This window comes from Heptranchias perlo, chromosome 29 (assembly GCF_035084215.1).
Source record: "Heptranchias perlo isolate sHepPer1 chromosome 29, sHepPer1.hap1, whole genome shotgun sequence".
Taxonomy (NCBI): Eukaryota; Metazoa; Chordata; class Chondrichthyes; order Hexanchiformes; family Hexanchidae; genus Heptranchias; species Heptranchias perlo.
Window position 1 is genome coordinate 17,324,463 of NC_090353.1, and position 12,805 is coordinate 17,337,267.

A 12,805-nucleotide genomic window follows, 5' to 3' on the forward strand; every position below is an offset into this window, starting at 1 on the left:
AATATATACCCCTATTCCACTCACCATGTGCTGTGTACCCCTATTCCACTCACCATGTGCTGTGTACCCCTATTCCACTCACCATGTGCTGTGTACCCCTATTCCACTCACCATGTGCTGTGTACCCCTATTCCAGTCACCATGTGCTGTGTACCCCTATTCCACTCACCATGTGCTGTGTACCCCTATTCCAGTCACCATGTGCTGTATACCCCAATTCCACTCACCATGTGCTGTGTACCCCTATTCCACTCACCATGTGCTGTGTACCCCTATTCCACTCACCATGTTACTGGTTCGCCAATTTCGCTCACCATGTGCTGTGTACTTCTATTCCAATCATCATATGCTGTGTACATACCTAGTCCAGTCACTATGTGATGTGTGTTTCTATTCCAATTGCCTTGAGGGTCTTAGCCTCTATCCTATAGCCTCTGTGTGACACTGATACTAGGCCTGTATAGTGTTGGTTTGAAGGCTAATGCAGTGATAGCTCACCACAGGCTAATAATTCTCTTTCATACATCAGTGCCTCCCTTGTACAGCATCTCTCTTGTACAATATCATAATGTATTTGCCAGCTCAATGCAGAACTTGGCAAACAATTGAAGGACAGGGCAGGCATCTCCTGACTTCCTTCAAATGATGACAACCCCTGGCTGGGTTTTGACTGGATTTCTAGAACCTTATCCCAACCTCCATAATGCTTTGCAATGATTCAATTACTTCTCACATCTGTTATGGAATTAAAATGGATTAGCCAGTTCAGTCTGTTCTACCTGGGCACTCGCCAGCCACTTCAGCTCCTGGGTGGTTTTCTGACGGCTGGCACTGGGCAGTGCCACTGGGCAGCACTACTCCTGTCCCCAGTTCCTCTGCTGTTCTGTGTTGCAGCAGGTTATACTCAGAGAATTGAACTGGCCACTTGGAGGCGTTCAAGATTGTCCAGATGGTCCAATTAAGAATGGGAGCCCATTGGAATATTGGGGATAATATGTTCCTGTTTTGTGGTACTGGGCAACCACAGAGAATAACAAAACAGAAAAAATAAGCTGTATTTTGGCATGGATTGAGATCTGTCGTGAGGGGCAAGAAGACCAGTTGAAGGAGTGCAGGCTCAGGGCATCAAGAAATTACATGGGGACAGTGAAAGGACCTTTAGTATTTGGACTTACAGACTGAATGTCTAAGTTTGAGGAGCTCTGTTTAGTGGTTATTCCTGACTGGATGTGCATGGTACATTGTAGCAGTAACCAGTGCTTCCATCCCAAAGTAAACCACTACTCTTGGAGTTACTGATTATCTGGCATCATCAGATTTGCTGACTCACCTTTCGTTACCCAGTACGCGTTCATTATTATTTGTGAATTTATGCTTGAACTGCGCGTTAGGCCGTGAGCTTGGCTTTGGTGTGACATCTCCCTGTGGGACCAATTGCAGTGACCTTGTTTCATGGTTTCACTTTGCTTCAGCACACTAACTCTGAGTATGCAATGTTCTGGCACTTCACAAAAGAAACTAACCCTGGTATTTAATTAACTGTCTGTGAATCAGAATCCAACCTTCAGTTTTGAAAATTTCTTTTATTACATCTGTTTTTTCTATAGATTTCTAAATCAGAAAAATGTACAGAATTAAAGGCCATTTCCTAATTGACAATAACCAACAAAAAAATTGGTGGGTGCATTGCGATGTATTTGCGAGGATAATTTGCTATACACTTGGGCTGGACAGAGATATCTGTGGGTTCAGGCTCCTACCAGTACTATAGGTCCATGCCAGTGCACAAGACACATCTGAATGAGGAAGGCTATTCTTCCTTCCAGCAAAACCCTCAAATCTCTCCATCAAAGCACCCGCTGTTTCTTAAATGTTTGCAGGATTCTTGCCTCCACCATTCTACCCAGAAGTCCATGTGTTGATAACTTTTTGTGTGAAGAAGAATTTCCTGAAATGGCTCTAAATTTGCCTTTTAACAGTGGCTACACTTCAAAAAGTACTTTGGGATGTCCAGCTGTCGTGAAAGGCGCTATATGAATGCAAATCTTTTAATAGTTTGAATCTTTGTTCCCTTGCTCTATTTTGAAGTAATTTTCCAGATTTACCATTAGCATCTTGCATACTTCCAAACGATCATTCTTAGACACCTCCTTTCAAGCTTGAAAAGTCTATGGCAGCACCCATCCTTGGGAGTCCCTGCCACATCCCCATCCATTCCTATGGCAGTGGCTTTGCTTGTTTGGGTGGTCCAATAGGAAACTCCTACGGAATGCTAGGACTCAGCTCGTCCAGGTTGCAGCCTAATTTGTGGCCCTTTCGCTGCACTCCTGCCAGAGTTATGGTGGGAGTGTATCAGAAGGGCTGTGGATTTTCAGCCCCAACTCCTCTAACAAGTACCCGCTGCTTTCTATCCTTCAGTCAACAACTTATCATCAAAGTTTTACCCTGAAATCCGCACTCTACAAGTCTAACCTAGTTTCACAATCCGCCCAGTGCACTTTCCTTTCCTCCTCTGATACAAGCAAGTGTTTTACTTTGATTAAGGTTAGTTTGCACTGGCTGCCTGGCAGTTAATGTGCTGTTTAATGTATCAGTCTATGTTCAGTTAATTTCTTTGCCTAAATGTTCTGTAGGAGGGCAAATATCGGTGAGACTCTCTCTGTTCTGTGGGGGTCTCTCTGTGACACTCGCTCTGTTCTGTGGGGGTCTCTCTGTGACACTCGCTCTGTTGTGGGGGGGTCTCTCTGTGACACTCGCTCTGTTGTGGGGGGGTCTCTCTGTGACACTCGCTCTGTTGTGTGGGGGTCTCTCTGTGACACTCACCCTGTTCTATGGGGGTCTCTCTGTGACACTCGCTCTATTCTATGGGGGTCTCTCTGTGACACTCGCTCTATTCTATGGGGGTCTCTCTGTGACACTCGCTTTGTTCTGTGGGGGTCTCTCTGTGACACTCGCTTTGTTCTGTGGGGGTCTCTCTGTGACACTCGCTCTGTTGTGGGGGGGTCTCTCTGTGACACTCGCTCTGTTGTTTGGGGGTCTCTCTGTGACACTCGCTCTGTTGTGGGGGGGTCTCTCTGTGACACTCGCTCTGTTGTGTGGGGGTCTCTCTGTGACACTCGCTCTGTTCTATGGGGGTCTCTCTGTGAGACTCGCTTTGTTCTGTGGGGGTCTCTCTGTGACACTCGCTCTGTTGTGGGGGGGTCTCTCTGTGACACTCGCTCTGTTGTGTGGGGGTCTCTCTGTGACACTTGCTCTGTTGTGTGGGGGTCTCTCTGTGACACTCGCTCTGTTGTGGGGGGGTCTCTCTGTGACACTCGCTCTGTTGTTTGGGGGTCTCTCTGTGACACTTGCTCTGTTGTGTGGGGGTCTCTCTGTATCACTCACTTTGTTCTATGGGGGGGGTCTCTCTGTGACACTCGCTCTGTTCTATGGGGGTCTCTCTGTGACACTCGCTCTGTTCTATGGGGGTCTCTCTGTGACACTCACCCTGTTCTATGGGGGTCTCTCTGTGACACTCGCTCAGTTCTATGGGGGTCTTTCTGTGACACTCACCCTGTTCTATGGGGGTCTCTCTGTGACACTCGCTTTGTTCTGTGGGGGTCTCTCTGTGACACTCGCTCTGTTGTGGGGGGGTCTCTCTGTGACACTTGCTCTGTTGTGTGGGGGTCTCTCTGTGACACTCGCTCTGTTCTGTTGGGGGGTTTCTCTGTATCACTCGCTTTGTTCTGTACGGAGTCTCTCTGTGACACTTACCCCATTCTGTAGGGTCTCTCTGTGACATTTGTTTGGTTCTGTGGGGATATCTCTGACGATCCATTCTGTCGGGGGTCTTTCTATAACACTCACTTGGATCTTTGGGGGCTCTCTCTATGACACTCGCTCTGTTCTTTGGAGGTCCCTCTATAATGCTCGCTTTGTTCTGTGGGGAGGCAGTGAAGACTAGGTGATGGGTGAGTGGGACTTTATGTGGGAGAGGCTGTTGACAGCAGGGTTTTAGACAAGTTGAAATTTGCTTAGGGCAGAACTTGGGAGGCTGGAAAATATTGGATCTTTTGGGTTCAGATTTATTAACATGTTCGCAGGTTCTCAGTTGTATTTGTGTCACTGCCAGTTCACCCACCTTGGGTGGGGAGAGGGAACGACTGCGGTACCTCCTGCATCGTATCAATCAATTGGACTGGGCAAGGCAGTTTTTTCAAGTTTAACTCCCTCAAATGCGGCCTTAGAAATGTTGGAGGTTGATGGGTGGCTGAGGAGTTGATAGGGTGCTGACGGTGTGCCAGTGGAGTGTTAATGGTATGTTGATAGTGCAGTTTGGGTCAATGAGGTGTTGATGGGGTGGATGAGATATCACTGGGGTGGGCAGGATGTTAATGGGATGATGATGTGGACGAGGTGTTGATGGGGGGGTCATTGGAATGGATGAAGTGTCGATCGGTGAATGGGGTGTTGATATGGTGTATAAGTTCTTGATGGGGCATCTGGAGTCTCAATGGGATGAATCCTCATGAAATGATGGGGTGGATGGGGAATCAGTGGGATGGATGTGATAGATGGGATGTAGATGGACGTTGGTGGAATGAGGGCTAAGAGGAGTGTGAGATACCCTAGAGACTTAAGAATTTCAGTCTGTTAATACTTTCATCAGTACATTAGCTACACTACTTAATGACAAGCATGTGACAGTGTGTGAGAGACACAATGTACTGCGAAACATCGTAACCTCATAGTTGATGTACTGGCTCTGTATGCATAACGTACTTACCTCCTGAACAGTCCGTCTTTCAAAAAATTGGTCCAGTATCTATAAGGAACAGTGATGTTAATGTTAACTATGTCATGGAAACTCAGCAATAGGAGCTGGTGAGAGGAGCTTGGGATTGAAGAGTCAGTGCTCAATACTAGGGACTGGGCAATTGGGATTTGGGGCCGGGCAGAGAATGCTTGGTACTCTGGGCGGGGTGCGGGCACTTGGTGCTGCTGATCGGTACTGAGGGCTGGTTAGAAGGAAAAGAGGGAAAGAAATCAGGTGATAATGACAGATGGCATCCACACCCCTGTGATGTGTAGTCAAATACAAGTCTCACAGCCAGTCGGGAGAAACTGCGACCTTCCCAACTATACCCACCCCTGCCCACCATCCAACCTGGGTTTTGATTGGAGCAACTGAACTATGCCAATGCCAGTTTGAAAATGGCTTTGAAGACCATAACATGGAAGACCAAGATTGGAAACAACTCCATCTGTGGTCACAGGTTGAAATCAGATGGGTGAGGCATAGTGTAGGATAGAGGCGTGGAATAAGAACAGGGACAAAGGGGTGTGGCAAGGTGCAGATGTGTGACATGAGGCTGATACAGAGTGTGGTGTGGGCTGGGATAGGGGCAGGGCATTGGCTGGGATTGAGATTTGAGGTTTGAGATACAGTGTTTTGTAGATGAGTTCAAAACTAATGAATATCTCCACCTCAGAGACTCTCGAGTATTCAGAGAAAAAAAATAGAATAATTTTAAAAATTGGCTCACTGCTTGGTTTCAGAAATCTCTGAACTGTCCAGTCCTAAAGAGGACAAGTGGGAGCTAAACTTCAGCCACGATCCATGAATCAGGAAATTCTCCATGACCCACTCATGACCCACATCACCCTGAGCAAGTTTCCTGATAACATGATACAACATCGTCGTAATTCAAATTCTGACTTTTATTAACTTTTCTACTGAGCAATGAGAGTTTGAATAAAATTCTGACTCCTTTACTAGGATCTCTCAACAGTGATGAACTTGTGCTGTTGTTACTGACTAGTTGCCAATGCTACCCGGAGAGTGTTAAGTTTATATGATGCAAGGCATCTTTGTGCTAATCGCCTCAGAACTAGAGACTGGAGACATTTAACTAAAGTGTTTCACAAGCTCATCTCATGATGCCATTAAAACAAGAGCAAAATCATAGGAACATAGGAACAGGAGTAGGCCATTCAGCCCCTCAAACTTGTTTCGCCATTCAGTTAGATCATGGCTGATCAGTACCTCAACCGCATGATCCCTAAAAACCTCCAGTAATCCTTTTATTTAGAGTGTGTTAAAGTCCAGTTACCTATTTTTGGTGAGTGAACACTTACCTTAGACAACAAATCCTACTCACCAAACAGCAAATAAAATGTAATTAACCATTTCTTAAATTATTAAAATATTAATGTCATATGTATTCTGAAAAACAGAATCTTTGGACTCTGAATTTTCTTTCATCTGACTGTGTTGTTATTCACACATACGTGTTCTGATTCAAAACAATTCTTTCATTCAGTTTCTAACTAAAGGGCACATGTAGTTACAGGTGACCTTCTTCCCTGTAGAGTTCTACAGTCCAAAAATTGTGTTTTTAAAAAGAAAATCCTGCATGCTGGGTGTCCGACTGAATGCGTACATTAATTTGGAGCCTTAATGGAAGGTTCTGGGTAAACCCTGGAGAAAATGGAGAATTTGAATGTTTTTGGAGCTTGGGGAGAAGTATCTTCAACGGGTTAACTGTCCTGTTTATTGTTTTGCAGAGGGAGTAAATAGCTCGATCTGCTGGTGTGACCTTGGCAGTCTAATGAAGCATAAAGGATCCACTCTTCAAATTTTGAAGAGCTAATTAGCAGCCCAGCACGAGCCGGCCTGGCGATGAATGATGCTGCCACAATGAATGACGTGTCTACAGTAGATGATGAACTGCTGGCTTCAACGTCCATGGATATCGTTGGGGACACCACCCACTCCGTGCCCATGGGGGCCGAGCAAAAAACCGTGTTCGCATTTGTCATTTTCCTTTTGGTTTTCCTGATAATCCTGGTGGTCCGGTGTTTTCGGATATTGCTGGATCCCTACAGTAGGATGCCTGCTTCATCATGGTCCGAAGGCAAAGAAGGGCTGGAGAGGGGACAGTTTGACTATGCCTTGGTGTGAAGTCAGGAGTGAGATTCTGAAAACATCGCCTCTGCTCAGCTGCTAATTTTCTTTTCTGTTTATTTTTACAAATAATTTTTTCTTTAATATTTTTAAGGGGCATTCTTGTACAATCTCTTTCTCGAGCTTGCATTTCTGTCCAGGTACAATCTCTTTCTTGTGCTTGCTAACTGTTTTAAAACACTGTACACGTGATGCAATGATGTCACTCACTGAATGACATCAGCTTATGACTGGTGTATGGCAGAGTCACCACTTGCCCAGCTCTGGAACCTAGGGCTGCTGGGACTTGTCCCTCAACCCAATGACTGTGCCTCTTTATCGTCTGTATTCTGAAACTTTGTCAGTCTTTTCCTGGTTGTCTCATCAACAATGATTGAGCCTTCTGATTGCAAGAGAGAATTGCATTAACTTTGAGAAGGGCTCAGGGTTGTTTGTGGTAACTCTGGAAAACTGAAATGTGATTTCTGGTTAGGAAGGGAGCAGAGAAATTGAGAGAAAGAGAGAGATAGAGAGAGAGAGAGTGGGAAGAATTGCTGATTCATTTCACAATCTAGCTCCAAGATCTGGGGGAAAAAAAAGCAAATTATACCAAATTCTTTGAATAGTTAGGTGACCTAAAAAGTTTACAAACACACCACAAGCTCTCTTGGTTAGTGTTATATTTGAACAGACTGTTGTGTTTTCAGTCTCTAAAAGCTCTTTTGATTACTCAGTTGTGCCGTATATTGACTGAGGGAGCTTGCTCCTCAGGTCTCTTGGAATTTGCAGGCAGATTGCTCGTAAGGGATTGAGTTTTCAAGATGCCTGAACTTACTGAGAGAGATCTGGTACTGATTCGAAAGAGTCATTGACTTTTCAGTTTAAAGTGGAAAGAACTGGATCTAATTTACACGGAACCAATCCTGGTTAAATCCAGCCTTATGATTCTCAGTGGCTAATTGGACCTGTATTGTCCTTATGACTCCTAAAATGAATCACAAGGTCTCACGTAGGCCAGTCTTAAAAGCGATACCTCAGAGACTTGAAGCTACATTGTGCATGTGTGCACACAGAAATCTCCTTTTAAAGCTAACTTAAACTTTATTTTGTACACTTATATAGGACCTATATTATACAGGACCTACACTTTAAAAAGCACAAGTCAAATATATTTAGGAAACACAGTCCTACAATGTAGAATGGACCACGTAGGGCAAAATATGGCTTTCGTTGGTTAGGTTTGAATGGAGCGTTTAAATTAACCAGACGATTACTCAATGAATTTAATATTTATGATGGTGGGAATATGGTCATTTGTTTGTGGTTGGCGTCTGCACTATAGCCTTCACTAATACAAAACTACCCTTCACATTCTGCATCAATAGAACTAGGAACAGGTCATTCAGCCCCTCGAGCCCATACCGGCATTCAATTTGATCATGGCTGATCTGTACCTCAAATCCCTTTACCCACCTTTGATCCGTATACCTTGACACCCTTACCTAATCAAAATCTATCGATCTCAGTCTAGAAAATTTCAATTGACCCAGCATCTAGAGCCTTTTTGGGGAGGGAATTCTAGGTTTCCACTATCCTACTACTTTTGTATGAAAAGATGCTCTCTGATTTCACTCCCAATGGCTTAGCTCTAATTTTAAGATTGTGCCCCATTGTTCTGGATTCCCCCATCAGATAGGGATGGGGAGTAGGAAAAACATACTGTGAGATGGGTATATTTTCAAAGGTATTTGTCATATTGGACATAACATGCGTAGGGGGCGGGGGGTTGGTTGCGATGGGTTAGACACTGGTCTTTCACCAAATATCATAGAATTTGACAGCGCAGAAAGAGGTCATTTGGCCTGTGCCAGCTCTCTGAAAGTAATCCATTTGTCCCCTTCCTCATACTCTTAAAAATTTTTCTTTTTCAAATATTTATCCACTTCCCTTGTAAAAGCCCAATACCGGACCCAAAATTCTAACTGTGGCCTGTCCAATGATTTGTATCAGTTTAGCATCACTTCTTTGGTTTTGCATCGAGTTACATCGAAACTACAGCATAGAAATGGGCCATTCGGCCCAACTAGTCTGTGCTGGCGCTTATGCTCCACATGAGCCCCCTCCCGCTCTACTTCACCTAAACCTTCTATTCCTTTCCCCTCATGTGTTTATCTAGCTTCCCCTTAAATGCATCTATGCTATTTGCCTCAACTATTCCATGTGGCAGCACTTTCCACATTCTTACCACTGTTTGGGTAAAGAAGTTTCTCCTGAATTCCCTATTGGATTTATTAGAGACTATTTTATATTTATGATCTCTAGTTTTGGACTTCCCCACAAGTGGAAATAGCTCTACGTCTACCCTATCAAACCCTTTCATTATCTTAAAGACTTCTATCAGGTCACCCCTCAGCCTTCTCTTTTCCAGAGAAAAGATCCCACCCTGTTCAGCCTTTCCTGATAAGGATATCCTCTCAGTTCTGGTATCATCCTTGTGAATCTTTTTTGCACTCTCTCCAATGCCTCCAGAACCTTTCTACAATATGGAGATCAGAACCGTGCACAATACTCCAAGTGTGATCTAACCAAGGTTCTGTACAAGTTTAACATAACTTCTTTGCTTTTCAATTCTGCCCCTCTAGAAATGAACCCTAGTGCTTAATTTGGCTTTTCTTATGGCCTTATTAACCCGCGTCACTACTTTTAGTGATTTGTGTATCTGTACCCCAAGATCCCTTTGCTCCTCTATCCCAATTAGACTCTTATTATCCAAGCAGTATGTGGCCTCCTTATTCTTCCTACCAAAATGCACCACCTCACTTATCTATATTGAAATTCATTTGCCAATTACATGCCTATTCTGCATGTTTATTAATGTCCTCTTGCATTTTGACGCATTCTTCCTTTATATTAACTACACCCTCCAATTTGTTGTCGATGCAAATTTTGAAATTGTACTTCCGATTCCCGAATCCAAATTGTTAATGTAAATTGAGAACAACAGTGGCCCCAGCACCGATCCCTTTTGCCGGTCTGAGTAGCTACCCTTAACCCCTACTCTCTGTTTTCTGTTTTGTAGCCAACTTACTATCCATTCTGCTACCTGTCCCCTGACTCCACATATTCTGACCTTAGTCATGAATCTACAATGCGGTGCCTTACCGAAGGCCTTTTGAAAATCCAAATATATTACATCTACTGCATTACTCTTGTCTACTCTTTCTGTTACTTCTTCAAAGAAGGTTGGTCAAGCATGACTTTCCCTTCTGAAATCCGTGTTGACTATTCTTTATTATAATTTCATTCTCTAGATGTCTTTCTATTACATCTTTGAGTTAAGGTTCCATTATTTTTCTTACTACCGATGTTAAACTCATTGGTCTATAGTTCCCTGGACTTGTTCTATCTCCCTTTTTAAATATAGGAATAACATTAGCTGTCTGCCAGTCCTCTGGCACTATTCCCTTTTCTAGTGAATTTTATATATATCTGTAATAGTGCCTCTGCTATCTCCTCTCTAACTTCTTTTAACATTCACCGATTCAATCCATCCGGACCAGGGGTCCTATCCTCCCTAATTAGTTTATCAATTATCTCCCCCCTTTCTATCTAAAATGTTTTGATATCTTTTTTGATCTCTTCTTCTAATGTCCTGCCCACTTTATTAGTCTCCCTGGTAAAAAGGAAGCCAAAGTAACTATTCAGTATTTTTGTCATTTTGCTGTCATTACCTGTGAGTTTATCTTGTGCATCCCTTAGTGGCCCTATCCTGATTTTTCTTTAGTTATTTATGAGTCTGTAGAATACTTTACTATTTCTTTTTATATTCCTTGACAATTTAATTTTGTAGTTCCTCTTTGCTTTCCCAATTTTTTTTTACTTCTTTCCTAACCTCTTCATATTCCCTTTTGTCATCCTCTCCTTTATTGTCTATGTACTCTGGGTGTGCCTTTTTCTTTAATTTCAATTTTACCCTTATCTCTTTTTTCATCTATTGGCTAGTTTGTTCTTGCTTTTTAGAGGAATAGATTTCTCCTATTGATCACCATTTTAAACATTACCCACTGCTGTTCTTTTTCTGTCAATTTTTTTTTCCAGTTTACCTGTCTTAGTTCAATCTTATCCCCTCAAAATTAGCTTTTTTCCAATCTATTATTTTAGTCTTTGTCTTAGTTGTGTCTTTCTCAATCATTATTTTGAACCATATTATGTTATGATCGCTATTGCCTAGATGTTCCCCTATGCTTCTATTATCTGCTCTGGTTTATTTCCCATTACTCGATCCAGCAGTGATTCCTCTCTTGTTGGGCTTCTCACATACTGGGTAAGAAAGGAGTCCTGTACACACTGTAAAAACTCCATTCCACTTTCTCCCTTCCCTACCTCTTCTTGCCAGTTTATTTGGGGGTAGTTGAACTCTTTCATGATTATTATTCAATGTTTTTTACTTATTTCATAGATTTGTCTACATATTTCATCCCCCACTTTCCTTCCACTATTAGGTGGTCTGTAGAATATAACTATTAACGTGATCATTCCCTTTTTATCCTTTGTCTTAATCCATATGAATTCTGTTTCTATCTTAATGTACTCTGCACCCCTATTTAGAAAGCCCAGGGTCCCACATGCTTTTTTTTACAGCTTCATTAACTTGTCCTCCCACTTTTAAAGATCTGAACCCCTAAGTCTCTCTGCTCCTCTATTCCTTTTAAAGTTTTACCATTTAGTGTGTGCGTCCTCTCATTCTTCTTCCCAAATCCTAACACTTCACGTTACTCCACGCTGAATTTCACCTATCTGCCCAATCTACTAACAGTCTGTGCCCTCCTAAAGTCTCTTACACTTCATCTCACAGATAACCATGCTCCCTATTTTTGTGCCATCTGCAACTTTTAATGTTGTGCCTCCTAAACCCAAGTCCAGATCATTTATATATATATAATTGAGAAGAGCAGTGATCCCAACAGCTGACCTGTAAGGACACCACTGTTTACATCCCTCCTGCCTGAAAAACATCCACTAACCACTAATCTGTTTCCTGTTCTTTAACTAACTTCCTACCCATGCTAGACACATCCCCTTTAATACCCTATGCCTTCATTTTATCAACAAGTTTCCTCCGCGGCACCTTGTTCAATTCCAGCCCAGACTGATAGGATGAAATTCTCCTGTCTGTAAGGGTTTATGTTAAGTGAGATATAGGGGCGTGTCATCCCAGCTCCTAATGGACGTGTGTCCATTGCACAAAACATACGAACATAGGAAAAATGATGGACAGGAAAAGACCTACTGGTCCATCCAGCCTGTCCCACGCAGTTTTGATGCCTTATGTATACACTCCCCACCCACCCGGAGCCATGTGATCTACTGGGAGAGGGAAAAAAAATAGAAAATCCCTCTCCGACCCCCTCAGGCGATCGAAACTGACACTAATTGGTAATCCCGCAGAATCACTCATTCTGTTTGTAGTTAAGGTTCCAGTGGGCTCTAGGCTGGGCTTGGGGACTGAGAATAACATTAACACAAGGCACAGCGCAGACCATGGACCAGTTATTGCTCCACTCTACACTGGAAGGTTCTTTATAGCTATTAAGAAATGGCAGAGCTTTCAAATTAATTCTCAGATTGAACAGACTTATTAAAAGTACTGTTCGTGATCTGCTCAGCGGGCTGTTACTGTGCAGTAATGTCTGTTTTCTGGGCAATTGGATTCCTTGATTTGAATTTATTGATTTCATTTTGTGCTCAAGTGATTGAGCTGCATGAAATCAATAGACGTTGGATGCTCCTGACAAAGGAAATGGTTCACTTAGTGAAACTAATTAAGAGTAGAGAGGGGAATGGCCAGCCTCGCTCTCTCCAGCTACACAGCTGTCTAAT

General features: G+C 43.1%; 1 protein-coding gene across 1 annotated transcript; it reads left to right on the top strand.

Moving 5' to 3' along the window:
• Nucleotides 1-6,661: 6,661 nt before the first annotated feature.
• On the top strand, nt 6,662-6,943 carry LOC137299746 (cortexin-1-like). The gene has a single exon (XM_067968686.1). The coding sequence runs from the start codon at nt 6,662-6,664 to the stop codon at nt 6,941-6,943; it is 282 nt and encodes a 93-aa protein (XP_067824787.1).
• Nucleotides 6,944-12,805: the final 5,862 nt, after the last annotated feature.